The 23937-nt window shown below is 35.2% G+C and overlaps 2 protein-coding genes across 5 annotated transcripts; one reads left to right on the top strand and one right to left on the bottom strand.

Moving 5' to 3' along the window:
- The first annotated feature begins 333 nt into the window (after positions 1-333).
- On the top strand, positions 334-12167 carry LOC113495603 (fumarate hydratase, mitochondrial-like). Of its 4 annotated transcripts, none has more exons than XM_026874408.1 (10): positions 334-694; positions 6417-6533; positions 7934-8015; positions 8293-8414; positions 9570-9802; positions 10283-10488; positions 10737-10940; positions 11052-11213; positions 11431-11561; positions 11750-12167. In XM_026874408.1, the coding sequence occupies exons 1-10, from the start codon at positions 581-583 to the stop codon at positions 11879-11881; spliced, it is 1503 nt and encodes a 500-aa protein (XP_026730209.1). In that variant the 5' UTR covers positions 334-580; the 3' UTR covers positions 11882-12167. The 4 variants fall into 4 exon arrangements, with proteins under 4 accessions (XP_026730209.1, XP_026730210.1, XP_026730211.1 ...); XM_026874409.1 differs by lacking the exon at positions 334-694 and adding an exon at positions 3665-3733; XM_026874410.1 differs by lacking the exon at positions 334-694 and adding an exon at positions 4842-5143.
- On the bottom strand, positions 12141-16181 carry LOC113495602 (RUN domain-containing protein 1). Its single transcript, XM_026874407.1, has one exon. The coding sequence runs from the start codon at positions 15404-15406 to the stop codon at positions 13769-13771; it is 1638 nt and encodes a 545-aa protein (XP_026730208.1). The 5' UTR covers positions 15407-16181; the 3' UTR covers positions 12141-13768.
- Between the last annotated feature and the right edge of the window lie 7756 nt (positions 16182-23937).

Below are 23937 nucleotides of genomic sequence, written 5' to 3'. Positions count from 1 at the left end.
CTCAGACCTAGATGCTAAAATTGAACCAATTGTGTTATACTAAGATATACTGAGCTCGTAATTGTCTTCTATTTACCGAGCTTATTTATTTGCCTATGCACATAAGCATACTTTTTTGTCTCTTCAGAGTTTTCTCCTCTATGCATGTCAATAGTTCGAGTGGCGTCCTCTATTTTATGAATGCGATAAACTTTCTTTATCAAATAAAAAGGAATCTTTTAACATATGATGTATATTTTTATTTATTCTAATGCAAAAATAAGTATTGGTGAATTTTGAACATTAAATTATTGTCAAAGAATTAACCATTTTCACTTTTAAATATTTGCCATAGAAAATAAGTAAAATTTTATAATAAAGAATATTCTGGAAAATGCAGTGGAAAAAAGCATAAGTGTTTGTATAGAAATAAAAACTCTTTCAGAAGTATAAATCTGTGTGCTGGCCATTTTTGATCATAGACTAATTTTGTTCAAGTTTCTTCTTTTTTTAGTCTGCGACATTTCCGAAGAAGGGAAGGGGAATTTTATTTGAAATTTTTGAATTTTATAGAGTAAAAACCTAACTTATTTTGTAAATCATGGCTCCATCCATGTTCAAATTATCTGCTGCATTATTGAACCCATCAAAAAATCTTCGGTGCGTTGTTCGTGCAGTGCAAAAATGCAACATTTCGACCACAAATGTTGCTGCGGTAAGTTGCATAATCCTTGGTACTATCCATTTGTAGAAGGAAAGAATCGTACTTGAACTCGTTAATTTCCTTAGTAAAGCTGGTTAACTAATGAAATGTGCTTAAAAAAGTAGATTAAATGTGAACTTCTATTGTATTACAAATATTTTATGTGATCTTTCTGGTAGCGGCAAAATAACACGTCAGAATTATTTACCTGACGTCCAGTTCAGCATTTTGCCGACACCAGCCTTATGATTATTAACAATTCTATGTGTTAAAATAACTAGTTAGGTTTTATCAAATACCTGGAGATAGCCCTGTTGCCGATTTTACATAACACTTCTATTCTCATGTTACCAGTGCACTTTTATTTAACCACTTAGTATTTTGATATTGATAAGTAACTAGTTTGCTTAGAAGATAATTGGGTCAAGGGTTGGTCCTAGTGGCATAGTGATAATGATATAAGTTGCTGTTAGGCTAAAGTACACTCATCTTGTTGTTTATTAATAACCCCCTTTGTCTTGTTTATAACCTATAACAAATAACATACCAAAAAGTTCCATAAACACTGTCTCATTATGTATCTCATTTTATTCCTTACATGTAATAGGTAGTATTCAATTACAGTGTTGGTACATTTTATTTTTTACCTTTGTTTATTTAGTTTTTTTGGCAAATAATAACATTCATTTGAGTCTGTTATTATGTGACACTGCATGAAATTTTAGATGACTTACCTGTTCTGCTAATTTAGACCACAATTCCCGCTCAAGTTCCATATTTTTAATTCTTTTCTGTAGCTCTGGACTTTTTGAGTAACTAGTTTTATTTGTTATAGTACTTGAATGGCAAGCAATCTTGCTGTCAAATTAAATTACATATAATATGGATATTTTGTTTGTTTATTTAATGTGTCTGTATGCCTTTTCTAATTTTATTAGTTACCTAAAAATGAACACAGTACAATGTTATGGACCTTATTTTATTTTCAACCTACAGTTACAATATTCTTCCAAATAAATAAATATTTATTTAGTTCTTTTAATCATGGAGAATATTGTAGGGATGCAGTCCATGAGTATGTAAAATAATATATATAGATAATCAAAAGCTATCTTTATTTCCCAGCTGTATAACAAATTTTCATTTTTTATAATGAAAATATTAATTTCTTTTGACTCACACACTACCATTTAAACCTGTGTCGCGGAACTTTCACCAACATTCAATTCACTTGTACCAAGACACTCCAGCTCGGAACAATTGTTCATAGATCACAAAATTGCTTGCCTCCTACAAGGGTTTGACCTTGTGACCGATACCACTCTGCTATCCATGCAGTGGGATGTATTTGTAGTTAATAATTAATAATATTAATATTTTTCTAAAATTCAGACAAGACCATGTTTTTGTGCTGTGCTTTTCCAGGCTTACTAAAATGTTGGACTACTTTACAATGGAAGTGTAATATTTTTTAAAATTAAATTTTGGAAAATCATTATCATTATTTGAACTTTGATATAAATCTTTATGCTGTTTTGTCTAAAATTACCGAAGTTGTAATAAAATTGCAATATATTCAAATATTTGTTAACTTTGGAAAAGTGTGAAAAAAATGTGTTTAACGCATAATATATTGAAAGTGAAACTTATCTTGGTTATATTTTGAAAATACTTATTTTATGCTATCATTATGTAGTGCTAGTGTGTTGAGTTGAAAATAACACCCATGTAATCATAATAATTCCTCTGACTTGTGCCATAGTGCGCTCTACTAATAACAACAAAAAATGATTTTGTTCTCTTGTAAATTTATATATAACTTTATAACTTTGTTTGAAAGATGTTGAATGTATTAACACTCTTTTAATAGAGTAACTTGTCTATAAAAGTTGTTGTTTTTGTAGTACTTGCTGATAATCCCAATAACATAAAAAAATACTTTCAAATATACTGTAAACCCACAAGTACTGAGAACCTGAAGGGTATGTAGGAATCCACTACAACTTATACATTTCAAGATCCTACCGCTTTAATGCTTGGAAGGTGTGCACTTGCACACTTACTATAAGCATTTAGCCTCTGTCCAATAATTTAAACATTTTATTGTACCCAATTGAGAACATCAATTGTCAAGTAAATTCTATAATAAGAACCCACCATTACCAGTATTTATGGGAAAAGTGATAGTATATTAAAGTTAAATATGCAAGTCAGACTTGCTGTACCCATCAAATTCATGCCATCAAACTTTTTTATTTTGTATTTTTATTTGTAAGTAATAGAAATATAACATCTGCAAAAATACAACTGTCTCGCTATAACAGTTCATGAGATGCTGTCTTGTCAGAGACAGATGGACCTTTGAGTTTGGAACTCTTAAAAAATGCGACACAATAACAATGTATAAAATACCCTTCTAAATTTTTAGGCACGGTAGATCCCTAACTCCAATTGAAAGACGTAAGGTGTGTCCTTGAAGTCACTTTTTGGTCTCAATTCTGGAGACGTTATCCGATTACGAAAGGGTGATGTAGAAAAAAAAATGTAGTTAACTGTTTACCAATAAAGTATTTTTAATTATCGCGTTCAGTACAAACCTGCACTGTTCTATATTTATTCGGCCAGCTTAGTAATGGTAAATTGGGTTGGTTTCTATGGTCTCTTTCCGCTACGTGGCGATTGAAACTTGTTTTGCTCCTAAATGCAGTTCTAAAACGGCACTTCACTTTAATTCTCCAGTTGCTTTTATTGTCAGTGAGTGGGCAGCTTTACGCCCGACGCCATTAACGGATTACCATTAAAAAGTAAAATTTTCCTGGCTGGCTGGTTGCCTTCTTATTTTAAAAAGATGCCGTTAAAAAAATATACTGTCATTTTCGCGGGTTCTGTCACATTGACTTAACAAAATTTTAGTTTGTCTCCACACGTAATTCAGTGTTTTTATTTGGTTATTAAAATTATTTGTGATTGTTTAGAGGAATATTTATATTTTTCAAAATGTCTTCGACGTGCCCTGTTTGCATGGCTGCTCAAGGCAGATCAGTTGGAACGGTGAGTATGGCGACTGGTGATTGATGACCGCGACTTGAATTTGAATACGTAAACTATTTGCATTATCTATTTTCGACAAACCAATTGCTATTGTCTGCTCTAAAGGAAAACTTATTTAAAAAAAATCATATCACGGGCCTTTTCACGGTCTGATTTCCTTACCAAAGGTAACCTAAAAAGGAAATCAAGGTCCCGCTGGCTGGCCGCCTGCCCGTGCTTCTGACATCAGGCTCTATCACTTGAACCATGATAGGTAGACAGTTGTTTTTTTTTAGATGATGTAATTCCGTTACCGCTATAACATATAGCTAACATGTAGCTTTAGCATCTTCAGTAGGGTCATAAAATAGAGTAGTGATCATTTTAAAAACAAAAAATCCTTTTATACGAAACCCTTAACCCCTTTGGGACTTCGAGTCGCGCTTGACCTTTCATTTTTATGATAAATGAAACTGGTAGAGAAGAGACGCACTATGCTTTTCTCTGGTGGTGTAAACAACCTCTGTAGTGGAGTTTCTGGATGCATTCGCCTTACTAAATATTTAACATTAATTAGAGCGCAAATACAACCGTTTGAAAAATACTATTCAGCGTTTACATTTACCAACTTTTTAAGAATTTTAATAAGGCTTTTTTATGCTGCTTAAACGAATCGAGCCCGTAACTAAATGGTAAATAAAAAGGGAGCTTTTCTTTTTCTTTAAAGAATTTACGCCTGCCCATCACTGCCCGTCTAAATTATTTATTTAGACTGTCCTGTCTATTTAAGCTTTATTTTATTCGAATTTAAAAATAGCTTTTATTTTGTGATTTATAGAATTATCTTTTTAATTCTTAACCAATTCTAGTTAGATTTCTGTAAGTACCTTATAAACAAGTACTTCTTTGATTGGTTAACCATAGTAATACTTAATCGAAGTTTATTATTCAATAAACATTAATGATAAAACATCTAACTATGACGCATCTTCTCTTACGTAACATCACAAACGAACGTTAACAAATTATGCAAATTATAACAAAAGTTAAATCAAACATGTAAATTGATAACTCGTATCACATGTGGTTATAAACCACTCGCAATCAGTGTTCCCACAGCTTTCCATGCGGGCGGTTTGATTACAAGTTGATCGAGAACGTATAAATTCCGCGGTGCCACTACGGACTTGCAACTCAGTGGTGGGGCTCCACCAGACCGGTTGTCTGTACTCTGCACCTCTATTTCGCGACGTGGCCATTAAAATCACTCGCAAAAAGTTTTAGACGGGCTACGTTCAAAGCATCGCATCGAAAAAACTGCTACACGCAGTTATAACGCAAAAAGTATTTATTAAATAAAGTGTACATATAATAGTGCTTAAAATGTCTCAGTGCTGTACTTGTGAGGGCATAAAAAAAGATGTCAAAATGGTGAGTTCTGTATAAATGTGCCTTTGCTTTTACGTAATCAGCCGGTCATGTTATTATGAATTATCACGTCGGGTAACCGTTAAGTTTTTGTTATTCCAACAGTACAATGGCCATAATAGCGTTTTTAGAGCGTTGATAATGAATACCTATATGGTACATGGTGATAACCGCCAGATATTTCGTGTCAAGAAGTTATGAAACTCGGGAATTCGGGCCATTTTATGTAAATTAGTTTTGTATTATAATACCGGCTTTTCTAGGTCAAGATAGTTGACAATGTCAGGCAAGTAGGTGAATTAAAAATCAATGAACTTGTTTTGATTTTAATTATCTGCTGTTACGACTATAATATAATACATTATTCATTATTAACTCTTACATAATGTAGGTATAATTGTTGAATTACTGTTTAGTTTTTATTTTTTTAATAATATTAAATAATATTGTTATTTTTTTTCTCGGGTGGAATAAAATCAAATAGAATTAATAAAGTTAGTAGTTTTATCATAGCTAAAATTTCTTTAAAGTTTATTACTTACGTATTAAAATACATCATGCTTTGTAGAAATCCTTGACATTGTTAAGGAGTACACTTGTTTTATCGACCTTACAGTCAGTAGACCAAAGGGCTCGATTTTATTATGCCTCGATTCCCAGTTTCGAGAGGTACTAAATCTAAAAAAAAATTGCTGCGTGTAAAACAAAACACAGCCTTTATCCATTATAAACTTTTTTGTTTGAACCGATCTGCTTTCGTTTTAAAAAAAGAAGACGAGTTCTGTAATTTAAAAAAGTGACGTTTGAAATTTTGACACTTGTACTGTCACTTCGTAAATAAGATTCAATGATCAATGTTTAATATTTTTATTGTATAATATTTTAACAATTTGTGTTGTTTTTGTGTATTGGTTTATATTTTATAAATCTTGGATACGTAATAATTTAATACAGAATGGCGTGTACACTTTGTATGAACCCTGAAGGGAAACCAGCTAAAATGGTGAGAGGTGTTTCGTATACCGTGGGTGATACAGTGATAAAGTCAAAAACAATAATAGCATAGAAGTCTCTAACGAAGTTTAAAAATAGATAGTTAAAGTTATCTTGAGTTAGGTTTATCGATGTTTTTTTTTCTACTGTGGGAACAAAATTTAATTGTGATCAATGAAATGTTTCATCAGTTAGCCTCAAGTTATCGGAGTTTAATTTATACAAGCCGTATTTAACTTTTATCATCAGTAAGCCATCTAAATTAATCTTCCTTCTTTTACAGAGGAAGGAACGCGACACGATGGGCGAGTTGGAGGTGCCGGACGACAGGCTGTACGGTGCCCAGACCGTCAGGTCCGTCATGAACTTCCCTATTGGAGGTATTGAGGAGCGCATGCCGGTGAGTTTGTTACTATTGAATTACATCACAAAATATTGTAGGTGCTATAGGTAATGGGTAATTAAAAAGGAAGAAACTTTTCTTCTTTGATTTTCTAGCCTGGACAGTTTATAGTTTTCTGGTTTTTATTTCCCAAGATCCAACAGATGCACAGTATTTTTATGTAATATTTGATGGTTTCAATATTTACTATGTGTCATTTTTATTTTTTAATTTAAGCAAAAACAAAATGGTAATATCAAAATTTTCGTTTTATGATAAACATTAGTAGTCATAAAAAAACTTTGCTTTTTCGGATAAGATATTGATTTCAATAGCCCGATTCTGTGTCGCCAGTTGTAAATTAAAATCATGCAATAACTTTTTATGCGCGCAATCATAGTTGAGCATTTAAAACCGGTTTGTATACCTATGGCTTCATTAAACAATAAAATATTTGCCATTGAGTAAGATTTGTTACACAAGTTTCTGCTTGCAACACTCTTAAGTACTGAATGTACTGATATTGCCTGCCTTATCAGTACAATTACTTGTTTAATGTATGGAAATAGCAACGGCGTGACTATTATTTGATAATTCTTTTAAAATACGTCAACCGTATCACTAGGTATTGTAGATTTTCAACGAGCTTCTACTTACCTTATATCATATCGTTTTCCTGTCATATGCGTGGTCCGTAAAGACGCCTTAACCCATTTTAGCCCAAAAAAAATCAAAAATTGCATTAACCTATTCCGAAAAAGAATATAAAGATACTACTTTGCTAAAATTACCTAATATAGAATTCCATTTATAAATAAATTGTAAAATTATTAATGTTTTCTGTTTCAATCAAATGATTTATTTACGCAGCCTTTTCCCCAGGTGTTTGAATCGTAATTGACGAGGACTATGGCTCAATAGCAGTAACGACACCGCAATGCCTTTTTGTTCTCGTTGTTTACATGACATATGAGTGACCTACGATACCCCTTTATAAGTAAAAATGTTACGAACACATGAAATAATGATTCCATTCAAACATTCCACTACCATCGCCAATTAAAACTGGCAGTTCAATGACTTTTTTTGTAATATCTCTATCTAAGTACGGTATGTATGTAATCTTGCAGTATAATGCTAAATATAGTTTATCGGTAAAACTCGATGGTCCGCATGACTTTTCTACGTGACATAGTCCACATAATTTTCACATTGTGAAATCTATTATCTTTACCGGCAAGCTAATAATATTAAGCTTGATTTTTATCTTTACGTCAGTTCTTCGCTAATTACATGTGAAGAATTATATCGGAAATAATTATGTAATAATAAAATTTACAACAAGATAGAAGAATAAAAACATTTATTTCATCACAATATCTTGGAAAATATCATTGAATATGCACCTTTGTTCATAGTACCCTGTCATCATCGCCTTCGGTATCTTGAAAAAAGCCGCCGCAAAAGTCAATATCGAATTCGGTCTTGACAAAAAAATTGGTAAGAATGGATAAATATTATAACTGTAGCTCCCACGTTCCCACTCCAGAGGAACCAGCGCACCAGTGGTATGTTCCTGAGTTTATACATGCGTATGTGATACTCATTACCTAAATTGTCCTTAAGACCTATGTTGTCATACATATTTCCCTACTAAAACTCTAGTCTTTAAATGAAATAAAATCTTAGTAACACATCATTATTTATAATTTTAACCCATTTCAGTTTTTACCTACGTATAAAGGCGCTCAAGTAAATTGCTTACGATGTGTTACAGCGGACGCTATTATGCAGGCGTGCGATGACGTTATATCCGGCAAGCTGTACCGCGAGGGGCACTTCCCCCTTGTCATCTGGCAGACTGGATCCGGCACTCAGTCCAACATGAACACCAATGAGGTAAATCTTTTACCTAAAACTAGAATACATATTTGTATTTCTTGACTGGTAAAACTTCTTTAATCGCTAGCCAGATGGCTTTAGGTTCCGATCTGGAATAAATTGATTTTTGCGTACTCAAAGTTTCAAAGTTGACAAGATAAGAAAACCCCCGCCTGTAAAAGCAAAACATTTAAACGGCTCGAACGTCCTTTAATGCAAGACACTAACTTGAAATCGCTCTATCAGTTCGGGAGCCTGATGCCACAGATTCTTTGCTTCAGAGTCCAAAGTCTTTAAAAGTTAATTATACTTTATCAATGCTTCTCTACATCTAAAGAAGTCAATGCACAGCACTTGGATATTATATTTATTAGATACACGTATGCCAATTGTTACGTCACAGTTGCACAGCATCAGCCGTTAGCTACTTAAAATAGTGCCCTGTAAATAACCTCATCTGAACAAATAAAACAAGTCCAAAAATACAAACTTTATGGGTACTTGGCAGGTAAGTTATAAACAAAGTAGCGCAGACAAAGGATAAGTTTGTATAATAATTAACTCGTGAGAGGCAGAAAGCAATGTTTAATTTGCTAAGAATGACTCAATGATGGTATCTCACTAATAAGCCGAGACTTATCAGACAGTTTATCTGTTTATCATCGTTATCGTTGTGTATTCTTTCGTGTTCATTTATCTTCTACTGTTTCATATTTACGTAAACAATTGAAAAATAAAGATAAAAGAAACCTATTTGTCATGACTAGGGATAGCTTAGTAGATATCCTTCTCCCCGCAGAAAGTAGGACTAGTTAACCCTTACCTACTTGATGAACTCATCGTCCCTTTTATACTTAATCTATATCTATACTAATATATAAAACTGAAGTTTGTTTGTTTGTTTGTACGCGCTAAATTGTAAATATAATTGTAATATGCTAAATTATGATAATTATGAATAGACCATTCATCGAGGAAGGTTTTAGGCTATAAACCATCACGCTGCGACTAATAGGTGCGATGATACAATGGAAAATGTGGAAAAAAACAGTTTAGAAATAAATCATATCTTATATCTTCTAACCATGCGGACGAAGTCGCAGGCAACAGCTAGTTTTAAATAACCTGCATTAATGCATATTTAATTTGAAATCAATTTAAAATCCTTTCTAGGTGATTGCCAACCGGGCGATTCAGATCCTCGGCGGCAAACTCGGCAGCAAGACACCCGTGCACCCTAACGACCACGTGAACAAGTCGCAGAGTTCCAACGACACGTACCCCACAGCTATGCACGTGTCCGTCGCCATGGAACTGCGGGACAGACTCATGCCTGGTCTGGTTGGTCTCAGGGATACCCTGGAGGCTAAGTCTAAGGAGTTCGACAAGATCATCAAAATCGGAAGGTTAGTTCATTATTTTCTACACATACTATCCCTTAGGTTCATTTTTAAAGGCATTTACTTTTATTTCTAAAAATCACAATAACAAACGTGTACCCACGACGGCGGAGTTCTCAGAATGTCGTTGTCATTTTTCTAAACTGCATTTTTAGCACGAATGCGAAGGCTCCATTTTCCTTATTTAAATAAATCAGCAGCAACTGCGACACAAAAGTGAGTGTCTTTACTTAAAATTAATTTTATTTTCTGATCAAATCGAGCGCATCTTAGTACTTATGCTATGGTTTAGAAGTGGTCTCACACCACTGTGACAGCGTAGACCCAAAGCATGTTGTCAACACGGACTATCGTAGGGAACCAAAGTCAACGGGTCACGTAGAGGTTGTCGGACACTTCACATGTGGTATTGAGGTAATGGTTTAATCTTGATTGTTTATCTTGTAAGTAAGACAGGTCCTAACTGACCGCGTGGGTGTTCCCCAGGACGCACTTGATGGACGCGGTGCCGCTGACGCTGGGGCAGGAGTTCAGCGGCTACGCGGCGCAGCTGACGTTCGGCATCGAGCGCGTGTGCTCGACGCTGCCGCGCCTGCACTACCTGGCGCTGGGCGGCACGGCCGTGGGCACCGGCCTCAACACGCGCATCGGCTTCGCGGAGAAGTGCGCCGCCGAGATCGCATCCATCACCGGTACTTACGACTGTTGATCATTCTTTCGACTCCTCAAACGCATGGCTCATGCCTAAGCTTAAACATAGCACTATGAATAACAACTTAAAAAAAATTTTTGCGTCACTCCAATTTCTTGCTGACGAAATAATGTGAAATGTATCTGCATCTCTTCAGTTCAAATTCAATGATTCAAAAAATCTTTGTATTTGTAATAACACAACAAATTTAAGAACTCTTCCTAACAAGTTTTGTGCTATAATTTCTAGGCATCCCATTCGAGACCGCCCCCAACAAGTTCGAGGCGCTGGCCTGCCACGATGCCATGGTGGAAGTATCGGGAGCGCTCAACACGATCGCGGTGTCTCTCATGAAGGTCGTCAACGACATTCGTTTGCTGGCGTCCGGACCCAGGTGCGGTCTTGGCGAGCTTATGCTGCCTGAAAACGAGCCTGGATCATCCATCATGCCTGGTGAGCTATTTACAGTAGTAGTCTTTTACTTTTTACGAGCTCCATATAAGTGATCTGAATTCTATTGTGGTTATTATTGCAATTTTAGTTACATTTGTGTTTGTATTCCAGGCAAGGTGAACCCCACACAGTGCGAGGCCCTGACGATGATCGCGGCGCAGGTGATGGGCAACCATGTGGCCTGCACCATCGGCGCCAGCAACGGACACTTCGAGCTCAACGTATTCAAGACCATGATCGTCGCCAACGTGCTGCGCTCTATCAGGCTTCTTGGTATGTTAGATAATAAAAAGCTCTTAGTACCGGATATGATAAGCATTTCGCGCTAATGGCATCGTTCAAATGTATCGCAACTTGCATATCAAACTCGATTCAATCGTTGAAAGAAAATTCCCATATATATGATTTTTTCTTTTCCTGACTAAGCTATTACAATGTGTCATTATCTTATTAGTATTAGAATCAAGATGTGTAACATAAACTTGTGCAGGTGATGGTTGCGACGCATTCAACAAGCACTGTGCCGAAGGCATCAAGGCCAACACCGCCACCATCTCCAAGATTATGCGCGAGTCGCTCATGTTGGTCACCGCGCTCAACCCGCACATTGGTTACGACAAGGTATGACGATATTATTATTATTTTTTCAAAAAGTTTTTACTGAGCACCCTGACGTTTACATTCTTACCAGACTCATCTGTTATTGTATTTCAATGTAATGAAATATTTTACTACAAGTAAACTAAGTTATTAAGTTGGCTTAACAATTTAATTGACTGGACATTTATATGTTTTCTTTGTCTTTCTAGGCCGCCCAAATTGCCAAGACAGCTCACAAAGAAGGAGGTACCCTGAAAGATACTGCTGTGAAGCTAGGCATCCTGACAGCCGAACAGTTCGACCAATGGGTAAAGCCAGAGAACATGCTGGGACCCAAGTAAATGAACATACCCAACAACCAGGAACTTATGAAGAACATCTTTATGTTGTAATTGGTATCATTATATTGTATTTGCTAACAAAATTCCGTGACAAACTTAGTTTGTTAAATATCTTGAATGTAGCAAATATCAGATATTTATTCTAATTACAACATAGAGTCATTAAATTAATTAAATAGTGACTCGCATTTATGTTACCCGCTCTTGTTATAGTTCGATGTACTGTTTTGTCTGTTTTAGTAAAAATGTATTATTTATACGTCGTTTACCGCATGGACTGTTATTACAGTTACTCCACTTGTTACGAACACATTTATATAACATCAGGACCTGATTTTTAAAATTGGTTTTTGAAGTACTTATTTTTTTTTTCGCAATATAAATGAAGTTCGAATAATCTTTTCTTTTATTTATACCACCGAAATCATACCTAATCGAATCATTCACATGAAACACTCACATGTAAAGAGCTACAAGTAAAGAATCATCTTGTTCATGTCCAACTTTGTTCCACTAAAAACAGTTTGTGATTAAGCTTGAAATGATGAGCTGCCTCAGCGAAACAAACCAAGCAAAAATTTTATTCCACGATGCCTATCTCAAGTGCGCAGTGGTAAACAAATTAAGAAAACAAATCAAACCATGCAATCCAGAGTCACATTTTGGGGACTTAGAACTGATAGACCTCTCCCCAGCACATCGTCTGTAGTTTTCGGTGGAAGCCTGCCGAAACAGCTTACAGAGTACCACTTAATTCCACGCCCGCTAGGTTTTCTAGCAGGGTAGTTTGCGTTAGGCGCAACGGAACGTGTGATTCGACAGAGGTCGCAGGTGCGACGCGAGTCTGGATCATTCCAATATAGACCGGTTGGGTATAGTTTGTATGGTCAATAGCATTTTCAAAGCCTAACTTTGCCCAATAAACCAAGTCTATAAAAAGGAAATAAAAGACAAAATTAATGCTTCAACTACATAATTAGATTTAATGATAACAGCATTATAATACACACAATTAATACTACATTATCTTTGGTTTTGTCCATAAAATTATCAATATTAATTTATCTCAACAGATTCAATCATGCGAGATCTTTTTGGAATGTATTTTGATCTTGCAACAAAAATTGTATAAGTTACTTCAACTTAAGTTTTTGTTGCAGTTTACAGGTGATAGACGACAATGCACTTTTCAGATATTATGAGGTACATCAGGTTATCGAATCCAAGAGTGCTTGAAAAATATTTTCTTTTAATAGAAATTCAGACCACATTTCAACCTAGGGATTTTTGACCTACACATTAGACCCTGTCATACAGCTTGAATCTTTGTCACAATAACAGGCCAAGAGCAATCATATAGTTTTTTACATTACTTTCAAACAATATTCATAATGCAACTTAGATTAAAATCCAACAGTATTAAATGTTGCCTTTTCAAATATTTAGCTAACATTACACTAAGAATGAATATACAATTAAAATTTACTTCAATAGGTGGAATAAGACTAATTCAGATTATAATTGGACTAGATTTAGACTATAATAAATGCATAGAGCATGATTTGATATTATGGAAGGCATCATAAGCCTGCTTTCTGGAATGAGGCAAGATGCTATGGTATTTGTCAGCAATTTACACTGGGGACAGTTAGTTATTTTATATAAATATTTTTAAATAATGGAAGGTTTTGGTAACATTTACAGACTAGTTGTTATTGCAGTAATTTACAGTGCATAATCTATAGAATAGACATTGAACAAGTTATGTAACAGGGATATATTTTCTCTTGTTTTATTTATACTCAAGATCACCATTGCCTCTTACCACATTCAAAAACAGTGTACATACATTATGTATAAAATTGTACTCTTAAAAAAATACTTAATCTACATAAATACATCTTTGATATTTTGGAATTGTTTCACAGCAAGGTCTACAGGTAATTCAAAATTGTATGGAGTTAAACGGTCCAGACTTTGCAGAGCATCTTGAAAACCTGTGTTTACAACATAACTTGTTGAAGAGTAATAGGCATCTATTAAGGACCTGCTTTTGAGAATTATATTTAACCAAATCACAAGTTTATGTGAGTTCAAAGCTGCACAAACAAAGGCTTTGAAATGAGCATCATAGCTCCTTTTATAAGGTGTATGAGATGCCACAATACTGCCAATAGCACTTAACAAACTTTGCTTATTAGTAATAGCTGTTCCACCAACAATATCTAAGTTAAAACTTTGACTTAATTTTCTTGCCGGAGTTGAGTTAAACCGGTCCCCATCATTAAGCTCATAGTAACGGAGGATTAACTCCCAGATATGTGTAGCTCGGGAAGTGGATGATCTTCTTACAGGGAAACACCCTATAATAGGGACAAGAGAACTTGATTCAGGTCCTGTTAGCCCGTGCTGCAGCAGGTCTCTCAGATTAACAGCCAAGTGTCTGCGCACAGCTGTTGTGAGCGGAGCATCATTGATGATGATTGCACCTTCTTCTGATTCACTGTCATAGTTGTCTATCATAGTGTGGGAAGGTCTCTCTCTGGACACTAAATGTAATACACCATCCACGGACATCTCAAGCCTTGCTCTCAAGTTTCCCCAATGTGTAACAATTGTTGATGATTTGCCTTCATACTTCCTATTTGAATTTGGAGAACAACCAAATTGTGACACAGTGAAGATCTGTATCAAAGTTGACGCTTTCCTCATTAAGTTTATAGTTTCAGCCCTCAAATCATCATTACTTTTACTCCGGTTGAAGGTCTTCTCAAACTTTTCAGATTTACCAATGTTCTTGGCTTCAGGTATGAGCTTTTTGTTTTTCAGTTCTTCAGTTTTCATAAGTTTGATAAACTTTTGCATGTCCTCTATATGTGCCTGCAGTTTACTTATAATTTCATCTTTGGATAATTGCCTGTCAGCATATTGACGGACAGCACAGTTTATCTGATGCCTCAGCTCTTCTGCAGTTAATGGTTGATGGCATCCTTCCTCTAAATTCTGGTCTATTTCACTTTTTAAATGATCAATCAATGTCCGGTGTTTACTATCAGTAGCAGTCGAAGTAGGGTTAGCAGCGAATCGTTCTAGCTCCTTCAACTGAGTTTTAAGCCTTTCTATAAAGTGCGCTTGTTTCGTGCGCTGCTTTTTAATTTTGCGTTCTAACTCTAAACATTCACTGCACGATGCGTCACCAGAACTACCTTGAGGTGCAGTCCTTGTATCAGGAACACCACGAGAAGTGAACTCTTCGAGAGCTTTTAACATAACATCTTTCTCCTCCGGCGGGGCTTTTAAAATTTGTCGTAAACGAAACTCAACTTGTGCAAGATGTGATGTCAAAGAAAACACCGACGATGATAGAATTTCTTGCTCTTCTTCCAATGCATGTAGTCTGTCTCCTTGAGCTTGTTCCTGGGAGTTTTCGTCACAAAGAATTTCCTTGGGCGCTCCCAAGGGCTCGCATCGTGGTTCTTGCCAAATAGGGTACTCATTTTCTTCGTATTCACTAGCTCCATCCATTATTAGGTTTTGTTGTACAATTTATCGCTCAGAAAACACAGAACTATTCATGTTTCATCGATTTTTCATAAAACTTACTGAAAAAGCCTGAAAATTAGGGAGACGTCACGAAGAAAATGACATTTTCATTGACGTCATTACAACTCGTAAGCTTAATGTTGCTATTCAAATAAATAATACTAAAATAAAGTTGAAGTTGCTAACTTGAATTAATTAAACGGTCGTATTAAATCGACCTTTGCAATAAAATGTATCTAATATTTAATCATTCGGCACACTGACTAGACTCAAAAACAAGTAGGGGAGTGATTTAAAGCACAGTACAAACCAAAAGAGACCTCTGCCTAAGTCGATGGAACTATGTGGCCACGCGCTTGCTATCAACACCTACGATATTCAGTTGTGCCAAGTTGGTTGCGACCGAGTAACATTTAAAGTTATTGTGCTTAGCCCGAAAGATGGCAGGACCTGTGCAACTCGATTCGATATTGATATATCATACAGAGTTTTATTTTATATTTATAATGCTCATCTTAAAATTACCTTGCATGTCAGCGTAAACTTTTTGTAGCTTAACATAAGTCGGTACCTACTCATTTAAATTTATTATTGTTCAACTAAAACGTTAAGTGAGTTACTCCCATTTTTTTTCCTTAACTTTATATTTTCGAATAACTCAAGTGTTTGTAGAACAAATTTCAACATATATCGCATAAATATATTACGACTATCCGCATCGTAAGTCGATAAATATAATCTAGTGAAATCTTTCCACAACACACTGTCCACGTATCATCGAAACTAGGCGATTAATTAATTGACCTCGTAACGAAAATAGGTCATTAGGAAAATGTTTCCCTAGTAATAGCCGTAGCTAATATTGGATGGGTAATTGAGTTCGTCTTTTAATTTTTTTTATCATTTTCAGCAGGAAAATGTGTTAACAATATAATTTCTTAAAGTTAAACTTCTGACTATCGTATAGAAAAGAAAGCTATTAAGGCACCTTCTTACTTATGTATTTTGATAAATAAATAAAAATCAGTTTTGTCATTAATATTTATTTCAAGCAATATTTAATAACATTATGAAATAGTGCGGTCAACGACTAATTTGACTGTAGTACCACAGAATGAAATACAGTATCTAAATCAATGGAAATTTATATTCAACCGATATGTTAATTACATTGAATTATCGTTTCCATAAATTCATAAATTTGAGCCGCCAACAGATGGATAATAAATTAACCATTCAAATATGGTTGACAGGGTGTAATACCTACTCTGATGCGGCATAATGATGATCATAGTGCGTTTGTATTATGTAAGTAGATAGGTACACCAATAATGTAGGTATATTGTGGTTATTTGAATCTAAAGTAGGATATGTAAACGTTAGACTTTTGAGATGGCGGCCTGAAAAAGTTTCTAATGAGGAGGTACTGCGTTGCTATAACGAAACAAAGTAAATACTTAATAATGGGGAAAGATCCAAGGAAACATTATTAATATCTTTATTATTAATACGTCATTCGTCATTAGCGTAGCTCCTATGGCCATCTTAAAGTTTCAGCATTAGATCAGCTCTACATCAGCCATAATGTTATTTTGTCACGCAATACTTAAACATATGCTGTCAAAATTTCAGCTCAATCAGAAACCGGGAAGTTGATCAAATTCACATCAAGCTTTGATTATAAGTATGCCGACATGTAACGAGAAATCGAAAACGTTAGTTTTTTACTGTCCAGCTATGAAATTTGCACATGGGACATTAATTAGTGCAGATTTCAATTAAATTAAACGCTGGCTTGGGGTGGTAATGGTTACTTTTAGAGGTAGGTACAATGTATTTTGGCTCTTCAATCAATGAAGTATTTGATAACTTAAATACTTCAATGACAGATTTCCTTTCGATTGCAGTTTCTAATCCTCTATTAAGTTTCCCGATAACCACTAGCAAACAAGTTGGTCTAATCTAAGTGGGTCCATTAGGATGAACACAAACCCTTCTCGCTGGTGACCATTTGTGTATCGCGAGCGACAGGTGTCGTAGCCCACAGGCACGGAACCCGTTTCAATCATGATTATCAAAACAGGAGCGAATAAAACACTTTGCACTTGTGTTTTGGGTTATTTTGTCTGTGTGTGAGACTTAGTAACAATTAACCTAGTAAGGAAAGATGGTAGGTGACGTATTTAAATATTAGCGCCTAAATGAAGATGTGTTTTCACTGATGAGACCATAATTTGGCTAATCTTTAAACTTGAAATAGTTTTACAGTGCATTTTGGGACATTATTTGGCCAAGCCGTGGCCCTCTCCGTTCCGGTATAAGCATCCGTGTTCCGTGTTACTGGAATCAAATTTAGAAGTAATGGAGTGAAACCTATGGACCGAAGTAAAGCCTGCAATTAGATACATAACCGTCATAAGGGTTACTTAGTGATTATAATTCGATGTATAATTGTAGTTGTATGAGGTTAGTAGATACCCATATAATAATGTAAAAATTGAAATAATATAGTGTTTTTTCAAAACATTAATTGTGGTTGGAAAAATCCTCATATTGGTATCATAATATTATTGTAGACTTCAAAACATAAAACATATTCGATTTTATACGATCAAATAAGCAACTTTGCTTATTATACGAAAGAAAATAAGGGCAAAGTGTACACGATAACAAAATTGTGAACGTCAAGCGGCTGTCAACTTTCTCAATTAAAAGTTGTGCATAAATCGATAATTTGTTGGCGCGTTAGACGATTGGTTGGGTCTGGGCGGACACACAAGTTTCTATGCACGTGTAAACATAATGATTTGTTTGATCTTTGTTCGAGACATTGGATTATGAATACTCTACGTAATTACATTTTGACGGAAAGGAGCAATTGGTTTCGATGCAGAGTTACTCTTAAGTGAATTTATTATTATGTATGTAGTTACAGTTGGTGCAAGAACTTCTAAAAAATACTAAACATATAATAAAATTTAGATTTGAATCAACTCATGAGCTAGACCACCTTTTTGCAGATTACATAATAAAAAATCTTGAATCCAGACTACCTTCCTTATCTAAGTTTAATATATCTATTGATATTCTATCAAAGTATCACACACAGACGCAACTTGTAACGTGACGTCATCGGATATTGGCCAGCTGATTCGCATATCAACGCTAGCTGCCGATGTAATATTCATGTGTATGTAAATTCTGCGTAATATACATCGAATTGAATAAAGTTATAAAATTATTGTAATGTTTCTTACATAATGTATTGTAGTACATTTTGTTCTTCATATCACTATCGTACTTTTGTATTACCCGCTGCGTCATGTCATGATGAAGGACTCCGGTTGGGTTCGAAACTAGTCGGGCACTCCCGATAAATACGCGTGAGTAAATCGTTGCATCATTTAATAATGAATCAATCTCACGATAGTTACTATAAAATTGTTGTATTCGCTCTCTAATATTTTTATTCCTAGTTCTTAATTGATTATTTACATTAACAAGACAAGGAATTTTAGGCTTCTGAATAAAAATGCGTTATAAGCTTGTTAGTAAAATATATACTGTTGTAAATAAACAAAGTAAGGTTCTCGAGCAACACTACAAATCAAGTTTAGTTAAATCAGTGTTGGAGCGGTCTCGGTACGAAGCGCAATCGGATATCTTTTGATAGAGGTCGCCATTCGCCGGCGTATCGGACGCGTGTTCGACGCTTGGTCCCCGTGCGACTACCCAGGGTTGATACTATCGTACTCTGAGGTACTTATATAAGGATTTTTTATAAAAAAAAAAACAAGTCAGTAAGGAATTCTTGTGTGGGGCAAACATGCAAGTTAAATGTAAACAGATACCCAGACACAGGATAACTGGACAAGTTTGAGGATCGAGAATGTCAGAGTATTTATGTTCTATACTGAGTAAAAGAAACTAGTTTTAAAAAGTCTGAATTCTGTTTTCTTATATTCTAATTCAGAGAAGAAGAGCCTGAAGCAGTTTCGTAACATCTGCTTATGAGCTACGTAGGGGAGAAAATCCTTACTTATCCATTTTTTTGTAACACATTTTAATACCTATTTAGCAAGTCGCAATTATTGATGTAACACGAATAATCTATTTTTTATATAGCCCACAGGGTCCCACTGCTGGGAGAAGGCCTCCCCCAAATCTTTCTACGATTCTCTGTCCTGGACCACATGAAACCAGCCCACACAGTAAGCATTTAGATCATCCCGCCACTTGACAATAAACTTGCTTAATAAATATTAGGTGACAACCCTGCCGCCATCTTGTTCTAATCCCAAATGGATAAACTTATTTCGTAGTGTACCGCTGTCAAAGGATGCTCGGAGAGACCTCTACAAGTTCACAGTACAGTGGTATTCAGCTACAGTCTCTATACAATAGTTGTTCTACCCTTAAAGGTAGGTATCATTCTAAAGAACCTGGTCACATTGCAAATAGTAGATGCAATTTTGACGAGTATTTAGCCATTTACCTCTTGAAGTCTGCCGCTTCTGAACTATAAACATAATCGATCATTTACTTGAGGTCCGCCCCCTGAGTTTTGAAATATAATCGATCATGTCATGCCTCTATTGCCTATAACTTACTTACATACTTATGCTTATAACTATGAGATAATCAGAATACTTTCAAATTATACACGATTTATAGAAGAACATAGGCACCTACTGTTAGAAAAGACGCAATTTTTTAACTTAACGTATAAAGTTTTGCTAGAACCTCCTTTTACCAAAAACCCAGATAAAAAGATTTATTCACGTCATAATCAAATCATATGATACTTTAATTTCGTACGGTGCGTGCTACATGGATAAAAGGTGCGACGTTTTATACAAAACAACGCAATTAGCTGTGAAACGAATATTTCATCAGTTTAAGTGAGCCAGCTTTTTTTGGACACTCTGTTTGATAAAATTTGTAATGACAAACAATAAAAAGGAAAATTTAGGCTAACATTTACGGAGACGTAAGAGAGTGATCTACTCGTAATACCAATCACGATAATGTTTTCATGTAAAAGTATAATAAAAATGTATACTTAACGTAATATTGATATTAACTGTAACGCATTGTAATGGCTTCTTTTAATTATTATGAAAATTCGAGTATTCATCACCAAGCTATATTTTATTAGATGCTTTCTTTTTAGGATTTTTTTTGGAAATTAGGCATAAAGTAAATTCTCTTACGTTTCCACTTTTTTCTGAGGAGCCAGAAAGAAAGTCTCGTTCATCTGGGAAGAGATGGATTACTTATTGATTAGCGTATTTAAAGACTTTTGCTGTCACAGAAGATCGCCTAGGAAAAGGCAGAAGATGATCTGAAGCACAACATATAAGAATGAGCCATAGCTTAAGGGACACAAAATTTCACTTGTTGTCCTCCTATAACCCTTACTTCAAGCACACAACACGAGAACTTCACCTAAACTCACCTTCAGCGACCTTGACAGCACTCCAACTTAGTTTAAATAATGGAAATCGTATTACCTACATCGCGTTTAATACTTGAAGTGAGAAACTGTCTGCCGCCATTTTATTTTCATATAGTTGATGTACACCGTTATTAGATTTGGCCCGAGACTGCCTGGCTGGTATTCCGCACAATTCTCTATGGAATTTTGTTGGATTTTTAAACGTGTTCGGGATTCGGGCAATTTTTTTAGACCTGTCTTCGACATTGAAACATTGGGTGAATTGTAATAGCTATTTATTTGTGTTGGATATAAGCTTCTTTGTTGCTCTATTCTTAAAAACCTTTTCAGAATATTTAAACCTTAAGTGACATGTTCTTGAAATTAAATAGTCAACGTCATTTGCCCAATACTTGTCTTGGCTTTGCTGGGTGCAGCTTTCAGTTAGACAATTATTAATGAACTAGCTGTTGCCCGCGACTTTGTTCGCGTGGTTAAAAGATAAAAGTTAGGAATTTTTGAACGGAAGCCATCGAATAATTTTGGCTGTTTTTTTCACATTTTCCATTGTATCTTCGCTTCTATTAGTCGCAGCGTGATGGTATATAGCCTAAAAGAGTTTTTCAATTTGAACCAGTAGTGCCTGAGATTAGCGCGTTCAAACAAACAAACAAACTCTTCAGCTTTATATATTAGTATAGATTAATTTTGCCACCTAGAGAAATCTATCAAGGCGATGCCTCAGAGATTTCCTCGAAATTCCCGTCCTGCCTCCTGTTCCAACCATATAGATTATTTTTCTATCTTTACAGAACGGAACATCAAAGACAGGGGCAAAACTAAAAATAACACCCAAGAGCAATAACAGAGCCGGTTATTCGCTCTGACATGTCACGTTGTATGATACCCACGACATCGCTATAACGTCTAATAAAACGCTTATGTCTTGCCAGTGGGTACAGGCGTTCACCTAGCAAACACGACACGTGACAATTTTACAAACGTCTGTACATTGGACGAGTTTACGATGGCTATGATGTATTACTAGAATACATCTGTGACTTTTATATAGGCAATATCCACTGTTCATCCCTTTAGTACGTACGTATTATTCTATATACTGTGTTTTTTGCCTATTGCTCATCATTGGCTTATTGGTATTTTTATGTTTCAACAGACTCAATATTCCAACCATGCAAGGATTTTACCAAATCTTTCCTTTTAGTTTTTAGTTCTTGTAGATAGTCAATTAAGACGAAGGTATGATACATACAATTTAACAAAGAATTTTCTCAATAGTGGAAAGTTTGTTTACTCGGAATTTCAATGAATTTGAATTGTTGGATAGTCCAATTATTGAGACAAAATGTTTGTGGAAGATTATTCTACCACCAAAATGCTACTAAGATGGGGAGGAAAGTGGATGGAATCACAGAGCTCACGTCCTGATGATAACAAGAGTGTCATTTTTTTATGTTCCTATTTGAATATGTGGTTACTTTTTGTCTTCCACCTTAATACAGCAAAAATTTAATGGAAGTGATGTCATAAAGGTCTCTTTATTATCATGTATTAAACTGGGGGAAATGTGGAATATTTTTCACCTGAAATACGTGTTTGTGTTTCGTTTAGTGCCAGTTCGTTTTTGTTAAGGAAAATAATCCTCTACCATAGTAGGAAAAAGGGGATTTTTTCCTGTTAACAATCAATTTCTGTACAAAGCTTATATTACAAAACGATTGCTTGTTCTAAGAACTCTTACTACACTAAAAATAAACATTCTACTGTATATTAAGCCACGTAAAACCAAAGAAAATGAAACAGAGACACTTACGAATAGCAATATCATTTGTCTGAGAATCTCAAAACTTGTCCCGTCGTGTAAGGATCGGCTTCTTACGGCTATAAGCTGAGGCAACAGGCTGCTATTGTATTCAACTTGCTTGTATTGTTTCCCGAAGAAACAACAGGTTTGTGGTTCTTGCATTTTCAGATTCAGCGTTTCAATATTTTTGGACAATATATAGCTCTGTTACATCATTGTTGTAATCTGTTGTTATAAAAGCTGTTGCTTAAGTAAATTATTTTTTTGCGTTAACTGAATAACCGGGTAGTTAAAGGACATGACGCTTTACGCACTATGCGTGATGTGCCCTGGTTTTGATTCCCGCGTATTGTTAGCATTTGTGTTATCCAGGAATACTTGTCCAGAGGGTTGTCTAGACTTGAATGCCTGCGATACAAAGTGAAAAAGAAAAGGATAATTCAAATTGATCTTTAAAAATAACTAGGTATGGGAATTGCAGAATTTCAGGTTAAAATTAACCCTAAACTATATTTCATATTGACCGATTCCCAAAACCCTTATGATTATAGGCTGCTAAATAATTAAAAAAATCCGATCCTCTCCTTGATAAGGCAAAAATTGTAATCCGGGCAAAATTCCTTTAAAAAATATATAATTACGCACAAGAGAGCCCGGAGCGTTCCCTTTAATGTAAGATGTTACTTTGTTTCCTCATTGTTAAATACTTGAAGACCTTTCATGTTTGCCATACACGTCCTCATTAAAATATATAAACATGCCTTTCGAGGATTTTCATAAGATTACTCGGCGGACAAACTCGGTTAGTATTATTCGGTATCAAAGTTGGCTCATTCTTTTTACAACCTCTGCATAACACACAATTTATACTACATGGGGATCGAAACCGTGACACGTCGTACACAGTTGGTTTTGCATCGTGACCTCTATCACTCGGCTATCCGAGCTGTGTGATTGACATATTAACTGTCAGAATCAAGAAAAGTCATAGTATCGCTGCATCAGTATTAAAACTTTATATCAGCTCAGTGCCTCGTGCAATGCACATCAATGCACGAAAGTACTTTTCGATCTCTTCATAAAATGAAACTGTTATCACTATCTGTACATTGCTCTCATTTTATATTCGTACATAGTCAACACTGCCGTGATTAATGAGCAAGTATGGATCCATGTTTCGATATGAAACCATGGAACAGATCTGAATAATATTTCGCACACAATACTCCTATTTTTTTAACCCTTTGATCC

This window comes from Trichoplusia ni, chromosome 7 (genome assembly GCF_003590095.1).
Source record: "Trichoplusia ni isolate ovarian cell line Hi5 chromosome 7, tn1, whole genome shotgun sequence".
Classification (NCBI taxonomy): domain Eukaryota; kingdom Metazoa; phylum Arthropoda; class Insecta; order Lepidoptera; family Noctuidae; genus Trichoplusia; species Trichoplusia ni.
This window is presented reverse-complemented; position numbering and strand designations above follow the sequence as displayed.

Excerpts from the sequence above, each read along its gene's own strand:
- LOC113495603 (XM_026874408.1), top strand. The coding sequence starts at position 581 with ATGGCTCCATCCATGTTCAAATTATCTGCTGCATTATTGAACCCATCA. Across the intron at positions 6,534-7,933 it reads GTATTGAGGAGCGCATGCCG|TACCCTGTCATCATCGCCTT; the intron begins GTGAGTTTGTTA and ends CTTTGTTCATAG. Across the intron at positions 8,415-9,569 it reads CCAACATGAACACCAATGAG|GTGATTGCCAACCGGGCGAT; the intron begins GTAAATCTTTTA and ends AATCCTTTCTAG.
- LOC113495602 (XM_026874407.1), bottom strand. The coding sequence starts at position 15,406 with ATGGATGGAGCTAGTGAATACGAAGAAAATGAGTACCCTATTTGGCAA.